The 10,028-nt window shown below is 52.9% G+C and overlaps 4 protein-coding genes across 4 annotated transcripts; 2 read left to right on the top strand and 2 right to left on the bottom strand.

Annotated features, from left to right (window-relative positions):
* Positions 1-351: 351 nt before the first annotated feature.
* Positions 352-1,316, top strand: STEHIDRAFT_126035 (uncharacterized protein). Its single transcript, XM_007310557.1, has 4 exons — positions 352-484; positions 559-670; positions 767-852; positions 923-1,316. The coding sequence occupies exons 1-4, from the start codon at positions 409-411 to the stop codon at positions 943-945; spliced, it is 297 nt and encodes a 98-aa protein (XP_007310619.1). The 5' UTR covers positions 352-408; the 3' UTR covers positions 946-1,316.
* A 294-nt stretch (positions 1,317-1,610) lies between these two features.
* On the top strand, positions 1,611-3,255 carry STEHIDRAFT_126034 (uncharacterized protein). Its single transcript, XM_007310556.1, has 7 exons — positions 1,611-1,708; positions 1,766-1,813; positions 1,876-2,072; positions 2,131-2,428; positions 2,493-2,640; positions 2,712-2,897; positions 2,982-3,255. The coding sequence occupies exons 1-7, from the start codon at positions 1,628-1,630 to the stop codon at positions 3,008-3,010; spliced, it is 987 nt and encodes a 328-aa protein (XP_007310618.1). The 5' UTR covers positions 1,611-1,627; the 3' UTR covers positions 3,011-3,255.
* A 99-nt stretch (positions 3,256-3,354) lies between these two features.
* Positions 3,355-5,456, bottom strand: STEHIDRAFT_87533 (FAD/NAD-P-binding domain-containing protein). The gene is made up of 8 exons (XM_007310555.1): positions 5,155-5,456; positions 4,911-5,078; positions 4,804-4,844; positions 4,573-4,740; positions 4,343-4,508; positions 4,250-4,285; positions 3,934-4,176; positions 3,355-3,864 (listed from the first exon to the last, which is right to left on the bottom strand). Exons 1-8 carry the CDS (start codon positions 5,311-5,313, stop codon positions 3,523-3,525), a joined length of 1,323 nt encoding a protein of 440 aa, XP_007310617.1. The 5' UTR covers positions 5,314-5,456; the 3' UTR covers positions 3,355-3,522.
* Positions 5,457-6,021: 565 nt separating this feature from the next.
* On the bottom strand, positions 6,022-9,842 carry STEHIDRAFT_105613 (TPR-like protein). The gene is made up of 14 exons (XM_007310554.1): positions 9,638-9,842; positions 9,469-9,579; positions 9,270-9,413; positions 8,390-9,122; positions 8,134-8,328; positions 8,033-8,062; positions 7,922-7,966; positions 7,793-7,856; positions 7,672-7,739; positions 7,513-7,595; positions 6,441-7,427; positions 6,342-6,366; positions 6,197-6,284; positions 6,022-6,114 (listed from the first exon to the last, which is right to left on the bottom strand). The coding sequence occupies exons 4-11, from the start codon at positions 8,574-8,576 to the stop codon at positions 7,356-7,358; spliced, it is 744 nt and encodes a 247-aa protein (XP_007310616.1). The 5' UTR covers positions 8,577-9,122; positions 9,270-9,413; positions 9,469-9,579; positions 9,638-9,842; the 3' UTR covers positions 6,022-6,114; positions 6,197-6,284; positions 6,342-6,366; positions 6,441-7,355.
* Positions 9,843-10,028: the final 186 nt, after the last annotated feature.

Raw genomic sequence — 10,028 nt, 5'->3', positions numbered from 1 at the left:
CAGACGCACGGCAGGCAGTGCGATGTGAGATAACCGAGGAGGTTCTCAGCGAGGCCTAATGGGCCGTCCGAGGGCGATTGAAGGCCACATTGAAGCAGAACCCCAGGTAACAAGTAGATGGAGATTAGACCAAGTAGACAGGGCAACAATAACAGCAGTCCATCGTTGTTCGAGTCAAGGAGAGAATGTACAGTACGGGTGCACGTCTCGTCAGCGGAATGCTTTCGTTCCTTGTGTTCGGTGTGTGGCTCCGAAGCTGTGTGGCGCTGCACCGCCTCTAGCCGCAGCATGCCGACAGGGAGGCTTATAAGGCGGGCCGGATGCATTCGTGCACTGAACTCCTTTCAAATACTCGCCGTCTTCAGCACCGTCATCCGTCACCACTAACTTTACCTACACTCCATCGTCATGAACAAAGATTACTACGGCGGCGGACAACAGCAGGGCTATCCCCAGCAGCAGGGCCAATATTATCCTCCCCAAGGTGCGTCTTTTCTGTTCTGTACTTCGTTCACGTGCTGACCGAATCCTACGCGGTACATCGTTCGATTTTCGTAGGTCCTCCACCAGGTGGGCAGGGATACTACCCCCAACAGCCTCAGCAGGCATATGGTGGATACGGTGGCCAGCCAGGCTACCAGCCCCAACCTCCACCGCAAACAGTTTACGTGTGCGTTGCCGTTATACCCGCCCTATTCTCATCCGTCCAGGCAGGCTAAAGCGCTGACCCCGCGTGTTACTATACTTCGTCTTGGCCATCCTACAGTCAGCAGCCCCAGCAGAAGGATAGTGGAGGAGGAGGAACATGTACTGCCTGTCTCGCTGGTATCTGTTTCTGTTGCTGCGCTGAAGGTGCGTCCCCGTTCCCATCTGTCGTCACGAGCGCCGTCGTTTGATATTGACGGGTTCCTTGCCTCCACAGAGCTCTGCGAATGCTTGTTCTAAACACGTCCTGCTCTCTCGGAGAGATGCCTCCCACGATGCCCATGGTTGACGAACACCGATGTTGACCTGACAACGAACAGCACGCCTTTCTCGCCTGTACTCCCTTTCCTTTCTATCCGTCGTCTTCAGCTATTGCCGTTTTATTTCACTCGTGGACTCTGTCAGTGTCCGGGTTTCTTCTATTGTGTCCTATCATTACCTTTCTCCTCAGTATCGGCTTGCGGCCTCTTTGTATTCGCTTAGGTGCCTATATTCTATGTGACCGTTCTTGGATGTCGTGCATAGACTCCTACCATGTCTATGATTCTCGCCTTGCTGTTTCACGTATGGATGCCCAATGGGGTGCTTCTGCAAATATTTATCTCGTTTTATACTCATAAGTAGCTTGAGAGAGCCGGGACGAAATTGTGTTAAGAGTAAGCAGACATGACACACGCGGCATCCACGTTGAAATGTGCGAATAATAGTCTGAATTTCCGAGGTATTTTGTAAGAATTTAGAAAATCAGAAAGAAATCGCGGTGGATGGTTGAGATGTGCGCTCGGCGTCGGCCGGGGGGGCAAACCTGGGGGGCGCGATTGGTGGAGGGGACCCGAGTCGACCCGCTGGAGTGTTGGCCGTGACGGAGACGTGACTGCGACCCTTTCCTCCCCGATTTCCCAAAAGTCCTCCACCGCCCAAAATGCTCTCGAGGCTGCACGCCTCAGCCCTTCCCTCCGCCCGCGCGTTGGCAACAGCCCGCAATGCCGCAACTCGCAGCCAGGTATGTTTTGTTCATGTCCAATTTTTCCCCATTTTTTGACACCGAATTCAACGCTAGCAGGTCCGGTTTGCGTCTTCGGGCACCGCGTCTTCGAGTGCTTTCCAGGTGCGTTCTTCGCCTTGTTTTTTCGTGTGAACGCTGTCTCTGAGGGTGTTTATGTGTTCCAGTCACTAGTGAACTCGCGCGTCACGCTCGCGTCGGCCACTCTTCTCAGCGTCGGCTCCATTGCATGGTACACCCACCTCTACGGCAGCCTCCCCTTCCTCGGTCAAGTCTACGCCTCAGACCCTGCCGAGGACGGTCTCCACCCGCCCGCATACCCCTGGCCTCATAAAGGCCTCCTTGACTCTTTCGACCATGCCAGGTACGTCCACCATACCCCTTCCTGTCTCCACCCCGCCAACCTCCAACCGGTTCCACAGCATCCGGAGAGGTTACGCCGTCTATCGTGAAGTCTGTGCCGCCTGCCACTCCCTCGACCGTATCGCCTGGCGCAATCTCGTCGGTGTCTCCCACACCGTAGACGAAGTGAAGGCCATGGCCGAGGAGGTCGAGTACACCGACGGCCCTAACGACCAGGGCGAGATGTTCCAGAGACCTGGAAAGCTCTCGGACTACATGCCACCACCGTACCCTAACGAGGAAGCCGCACGCGCTTCCAACGCTGGTGCTCTTCCCCCCGACTTGAGCTTGATTGTCAAGGCTCGCCATGGTGCCGCCGTACGTCTTTTTTTCTTTCTTTCTTCCTACGTGATATAATTGACGGTCGTGCAATCTCGTGCAGGATTACATCTTCTCCCTCCTTACTGGCTACGTCGACCCACCAGCTGGCGTTGAGATCCGTGAGGGCATGAACTACAACCCCTACTTCCCCGGCGGTGCAATCTCCATGCCCCGTGTCATCTTCGACGGTCTCGTCGAGTACGAGGATGGTACGTCCTCAACAACACACTCAGAATCGTCACTTTTGACGCGAATTGACGCGTCAAATTTCATTTTCTAGGTACTCCCTCGACCACTTCACAAATGGCCAAGGACGTCACCACCTTCCTGAACTGGGCCGCCGAGCCGGAGCACGATGACAGGAAGAAGATCGGTATCAAGGCCGTCATCTTGTTCTCCACCCTGACCGCGCTCTCTCTCTACGTCAAGCGCTTCAAGTGGACCGTCATCAAGAACAGGAAGCTCGGTGCGTCTCCCATTACTCGTTTCCGCTCTCGGAATCGACATCCTGACGCGTTTGAACTTTTCTTTCCCCTATCTACCTCTGCAGTGTACAACCCGCCCTCCTCCAAACACTAGAGACGGGGAGAGAGAGATGGACCTGGATATTGATATTTGGACTCGCAAAGGCCCTGGGCGACGTGGTCGGAACTTTTATTTACTATCAAACAGGGTCTGCATGCCCATGCCATGGCGGACCAGGTCCCTGTAATTCTTTTGTTAGTAGTAGAAATGGCAGGGCATTCTACCCATTTCGCCTCGGCTTTTTTTTTATCGTCTCTTCGAATGGACTCTCTTTCGTGATAGACGACCCTCGGGACTCCCTTCAGAGATTTGTGATGTTCTCGGTAGGGTGGCGCTTGGGTGGCGCTCATGAAGGGTCACGACTTCGTATGGTCTCGAAATTCTCCTAGGATTAAAATATGTCATCCAGGCTGCGTCTGCACGTATCGTCTCCGGTCACGAGCCACCACCATCTCCATGCCTGTCCCAGAGACACGGATAGTCGTTCACTCCATTCTTACAAGTTACTTTCCTTCAGAGGACCAATCCAGCAACAGCCATGGAACCTGCTGAAGTCTAACCTGCACTTACTCCCCAAACGCGCCCTCCTCCCTCAGCCACTCCACCGCCCTCCTCATATCCTCTCCCAAATCATGATGCCAAACCCCATCCCACTGCCCCTCCGCATCCTTCCTTATCCCCTCCTGCGTCAGCCCCGACTCTCCATGCCCATCATATATATCGCCTGAGCGCTGGCTCCCTCTTTGTGCCATCGTAGCACGGGGGACGCGCACGCGGTCGTAGGCGAGCAGAACGGAGGGGATGTTGCTTGAGCTGGTTAGTGGATGACCGAGTAGCTGGGAGAGGAGGACGGCGTCTTCGATGGCTTGACCGGCGCCGGCGCCTAGATGGGGTAGCATGCCATGGGCCTAAGTGTGATATTATCAGAGATTATCCCTCCGACAACCAGTTACAAAGCTGAGAACGTCGAGACGTACCGCATCACCCATGAGTGCGATCCTGCCATTCACGTAGGTCTTCAACTCGGGATTAAGACTATGGATGGACCATTTCGAAGGCTCGAGGAGGCAGGAGATGATGATGCGCGGGTCGTCGCCCCAATTCTCGAATTGTGAGCGGAGTTCGTCGGGGGAGACGCGGGTCACCCAGGGTTCGGAGGGAGGGAGACGTTTGGAGCCGATGGGGATGGAGAAATCCTTTACGAAGACTACGATGTTGATCTGAGGTATAATATAGTGCGGTTGGTGCGATCTGCGTGAGTGAGAGCTAGTGAAAGAAGGAGAAGCGACGTACGACTGTGTTCTCTTTGATCGGGAACGTAATGATGTGCTGAGTACAACCAGGTCAAGGTCAAACAGAGCTGATAGGCGATGGAGAAAGTCATACTTTACCGTCCCCCACCCAGCAGAGCGGTTTCGCCACCATATCCGTCTTTACCCCGAGAGATCGCAGAGTCTCGGTGGGGACGAGTCCACGATATGCGACGGTATTGCTGAACGACAGCGAATCCTCTGCTTGTTTTTCCCCGACCACAGCCGCACGTACAGTACTCCTGGGGTAGCCAGGGTGAGAAATTCCGCAACCCTCTGTGAACAAAAGACAGATGTGGCGCCGACCTTATACCATCCGCGCCGAGAACAAGGTCAGTCTCATGGGTGGTCCCATCTGCGAAGTAGATGATTGGGCGAGAAGAGGAGTTCTCGACGGACACACAGCGTTTGTTGAAGTGCGCGGTAGTCAGTGTCGTATCTATGATTTCAGCCAATGCCTCAAGAAACTTCGCTCTACATAGAGACCCGTTCAACAGAGATTGTAGTAAGCGAATAATCGCTGAGCATATCACTGACCTATGAATTCCCAAGCCGTAATCATCATCAGTAGTAGGATACTGCACGGTGCAATCCCGCGTTAGTTGGCAAAAAAAAATCAGTACAACCACGAAACGGCCACGCACACTCCAAATGAAGTCACAGTCGCCCGTACCAAACTTGAAGTTGAATCCTCGCCGCGAGAGCGTCTGGTCCGCTCGCGCGATGATCTCGTCGAGGATGCCCAGCTCTTTGATAGCCTGAATCGCATTGGGACCTAGACCGACTCCCGCGCCCACCTCGCCGTACTTTGGCTGCGATCAGTGGTTCAAGTTCAGTAGGGGTTTTGGTGATAAGTATACGGTCGAGAGGCAAGGAGAGAAGGCACACCGCAGACTCGAATATGTCGACGAGTATTCCGGATTTGTTGAGACCGATGGCGGCAATCAGTCCACATATTCCTCCTCCCACAATAGCGACCCGGAAGTCTCGTCCAAGGCTGCCGGTTTGGCGAGTACTATCATGAGCGGCAGTTGATGGTCTCGACATCTTTGAAATCAGTGGCTAGTCAAGAGCACTGAACGGCAGTAGACCTTTATCCTACTAGCACCGAGCAGAGCTCGAGTTCGTTGAGACCAAACAGCAACAGGAAAGGATATCCATGTTAGGAAGGTTGTGGTTTAGCAATAGCGCCGTGCGGCATGAAGCTTCAGAGCTATAAGCGCATACAGGACATTAAAATAGACAAGCGGAACTATCGCAGGGAAAGTGAGAGGTGCGTGTGTATGTACTTCGAAGCAGACTTCAACAAATGATGTGGCTCGCATGAGAGTGAAGTTCTCAGTGCCACACTTTCCTGAGAACTTCAAGCGGCGTTCTCCGATGATGTTCGCTTCGGTCCGACTCGAACCTTCTTAGGCCACCCGAGCTGCAGCTGAACTCGGACCACTCAAAACAAGCCTCATTTTGTCATACTGTAAGTGCAGTGGATTGAGCTCGTCCTTGTTTCATTGGCCCTGATTTGAATCACACATAGTACACTAACTATGAGCTCCGAGGTCGCCCAATCCGGTGGGATTCCACCACAGATTGTGCTTATTCTCGTTGGCCTCATAGGATCAGGCAAAGTGAGCCACTTATTTGTCTCGCTTGCTGCATGTGCTTCAGGTCTTTAACGGAGAGGCATACTTGTTAGTCAACATTTGCTGAGGCGCTCCAAACCTATTTTCCGAATTTTCGACGGTGCAATCAGGATGAGTTAGGCGATCGTCGAGCCGTCGAACAGCTTGCACGCTCGTCCTTGCGAGACGGGATGTCCATCTGCATCGATCGAACAAATTTTGATGCTTCGTAGGTCACACATAAATTCATAACCCGGGCATATTTTTCTTCCCTCTAAATAATACTAAGTGCACCACCGACTTTGCTGCAGACAACGAGCGCACTGGATTTCGATTGCGCGACAAGCGCCGGGAAACAGCGTCCCCATATGGGTTCTCTGGTTCGACACACCCTATAATGTGAGTCTCGAAGAAGCGTCTAACGGAGTGTACCGCTAAAATTCTTGTCTATTCCAGATCTGTGTTGCCAGAATTCAAGCCCGTCAGTTTGCCTATATATGTTTAGCTTGGGAGCGACGGCCCACTAACAACGTGTTTTTGGTCGACCCGAAGCAGGGTTAAATCATCCTACGATCAAAGATGCGGAGACTGGAATCCAAGTGTTAAAACGCTTCTCGTCACAATTTCGCCCACCCATGCCTCACGAAGGACACGAGCGACTGCTACGGCTGACCCCAACCGATCATCCATCGGCCAATTATACGCATGAAGACATATTAGCGATTCTCGAGCGTGTCCGCAATTCGCCACCAATAGACACCACGGCGGCTCTCAGCCAAGCCCCCCTCACGCAATTTTTTCCGGGAAGGGGAGGTAGAGGTCGAGGATACAGTGGCGACAGGGGGCGTTACAATGGGCGTCGCGGATTCTCATCGGGATTCCAGAGAGGCCGAGGGCAGTATGGCCGTGCAACCCAGGACGGCTCGTCATCTTGGAGGTCGGATTCGCAAAGAAGCTCTTCCCCAGAGCAGAGATCATTTGGACGAGACAGTCAAGGGGGTGATATTTTGAGTCCAGGCGGCAATGACCCGGCGAACGATGCAGCTGTTCACGCGGGCTTCCCAGATACGAGAGGCAGAGGCCACTTCGGAAGTCACCGTTACGATCGCAGTGGCAGCTCAGTGCATGTCACCGACCAAGGTGATGCAACTACCCCGTCAGTCCTGGAGGGCTCAGGCATGAAAGGAGATGGTTCCGCAACTGATCCCTTCTCCGTGGAGTGAGAGGCTGCGAAGATCTCTTTCGTCCGCTGTGCTACTAAAAACTTCGCAGCAAACGATGATTGGGACATCCTGTGTAGAAGACGTTGAGAAGCAAAGTGGGCTTCGTCTTCGTACGAGAGGCGCCCAGAGACGGTGTTTAAATGGACCAATATGTATAGTTATGATGTTGGTCAATGAATTAAAGCGAGCGGTGGAAAGACAATAGCGTGGCTGGTGGACGCCATAAGCGACATAGATAACCCCTGGCTCAGGAGGAGCCCGATTTTTTCGCGGCTTCCTCTTCCGCTTTTAGCTTTTGACCAAGTATCTTCGCGCTGACCTGTTGCAAGCAGAGTAATGACGTGAAGTCGGTTAGAGATCGAATGTGAAAGTCTCAGTTATGTGATGGAGAGAACATGACTTACATTCCTTATGTGCATGGCAGCACGATCTACGCCGTAGTCCTTGCTTCTGCGGTAGTGTTCTAAAGCTTCTTCTAGTCTGCCGCCTGTAAAGATGATTCAAGACAGCCGTGAATTGACGCGAGGTGTATATGGTAACAGTGTCAGCGGAGGTAAACCTACAAGCTTCGAGGACGGCTGCCAGGTTGAAGGCAATCTCGGGATCATCTGGCGCCAGAGAGGACGCGATTCTAGGGTCAGGATGAGATTAGGTGTCTCCGCAAGTAGTGACGGGTGTACATACTTCAGATGCTGGAGAGCTAGATCTGGACGAGCAATTGGAGATATGATGTATGCAGAGGCAAGATCTAAGATTGCGAAGGTGAGAAATGAGGGCGTTGAACGGAATACGGGAAGACAGCCTGAGACCGACTTGTGTGAGCATCAGCACTCGAAGGCTGGAGGTCTATTGACTCCTCTGCGGTGAAATTAGTCAGTTAGAGTGAGATGCGGGCCTCAATAGAGCTAAAAAGAGACGACCGACTCCATGCGGAGATAGCCTCGTCAAATTCCTCTGGCAAGACAATAAGCAGAATTCTCATGAGCGGGAAGCCAAATACACGAGGAAGGACATGATGGACCCACTGAGGTGATAATGGGTGACTCCCAGATTGAAAAGAGCACTTGCTGTCCGTTTAATTTCCACACTACGTCTGTAGTACACTTTAGCGCTGTTGACGTCGCCTTCCTCGAGTTTCTGGGTGCCTTCTTCTAGGCACTGAGCGGCTTCGACTTCAGCAGGGTCGGAAGTGGTTTGTGGCGTCGACGACGTCGCCCAACCTAGAAAAGGTAAGAAGCGTCGTGTTCAGCATTTTGGGATCAGAACACAGAGAAGCCGTACGTTTCTGAGAGAAAGTTGCCTGCCCCGGGAAGTTGGACGAGGATGATGGCAGGAGAAGTCGTGGGCTGAAAGGATTTGTACCAACGGAAAATTTAATGCGGGTAGCTTGAGAAGATGGGGCACGCTGTGATATAGATCTGGTGGATGCCGCAAAGAGGCGGGTGAGGGGGCGAGGGGCGAAGGACATGTTCGTAAAGCTAATTGTTCTGGTGTAGACTGGCGACGTCGCCCACTGGCGTCGCGTCACAGATTGCCGTGAGGCGTGCAGCCCGGGACTCCGGCGTGTAATCCTCGAATTGTCGCGCCGCTTCAAAATTTTGCCTTTGCTCCGTCATCGTTTCCGAGGCCCGACGTCGTCCGCAACGGCGACGAATAATCCTTTCTGCTGCCCTTTCACCGTCTTGTCCATCCTAATTCCTGCATAGACCGGCAATGTCGTCTCAGGCATCATCCTCAACGTCCCAAGACCCCGCTGACGTTCTCCGAACAGCTCAGTTCTCGCGTGCAGACGGCTCTGCTGCACCTCTTCCCGAAAATGTCACCGCGTCAGATGTGCTCCTGGGTGCCTATGACCCTGCGAAGCTACATCCCATGGCAGGGCTTGGAGACAAGCTCGATTACCTTTTATTGGATGACGACAAAACGAACGACTTGCCCGGCTCAGGAACAGCAATTCCATCTAGAGGCTGGAGCGATGATTTGTGCTACGGCACAGGGACTATGTATCTCGGCGGTATGCATATCCTTCTTCTTATAAATTTCTTTTCTCGTCTCCTGCCCTAGATCTTCCATGCTTGACCACGGCACTCGCATATCAATCTCACCTTATCGTCACATCTTATTGTCTTTCCACCATCACATGTTCATCTCCCATCTGTAGGCCTTGCTCTTGGTGGTGCATGGGGCTTTCGCGAGGGCGCTCGACGTCCACTGGCTGTTGCCAATTCTAGGCTGCGAATCAATAGTATTCTGAACGCCATTACACGGCGAGGCACATTCTTGGGCAATTCCGCCGGCGTGTTAGGTCCGTCTACTTTCATCTCCTCCGGTCTCCTTTTGTTCTCACAGCTCTGTGATAGCTTTGGCATACAACGGTATAAATTCGACCATTGACTCCGTACGGGGAAAGCACGACGCATTGGGCAGTATGTCGGCTGGTGCTATGACAGGTATACTCTACAAATCCACAGGTGCGATCAGTCGTGTGTGTCGGTCACGAACGCTCTCTCATGGCCCTTCTTCATTTAGCCGGGGTGAAGCCTGCATTGGCTGCCGGGACTGTGATCGCAGGTCTCGCGGGTGCTTGGAGTTATGTCAAGACACGCGTTTGAGTACTTTATACCCTATGTAATCTAGACTCCCCCCTCATCATTTCTACCGCGCATCGCTTTTGCTTTCATCGCCAATCTCGCAACTGTATATATTCCAGACCCTTCATGAACATCTCGTAAAAAGAACACTGAGTCTTGATGCGCTGCACAGGTTCCGAAACTTGTCATCCCGGTTACAGCGGGTACATCGAACAGAGTTCAGCAGAGATCCCCATTTGCCACGGATTCCCCTTCCCCCATACCGGGTCTGCCAGATCCAAGTCTGCATCAAAGCTTGAGACTATCGTGGCTCTCTCCTGTTCCGTACT

This window comes from Stereum hirsutum (genome assembly GCF_000264905.1).
Source record: "Stereum hirsutum FP-91666 SS1 unplaced genomic scaffold STEHIscaffold_20, whole genome shotgun sequence".
NCBI lineage: Eukaryota > Fungi > Basidiomycota > Agaricomycetes > Russulales > Stereaceae > Stereum > Stereum hirsutum.
The sequence above is the reverse complement of the archived record's forward strand: the minus strand, read 5'-3'. Positions and strand labels throughout refer to the sequence as shown.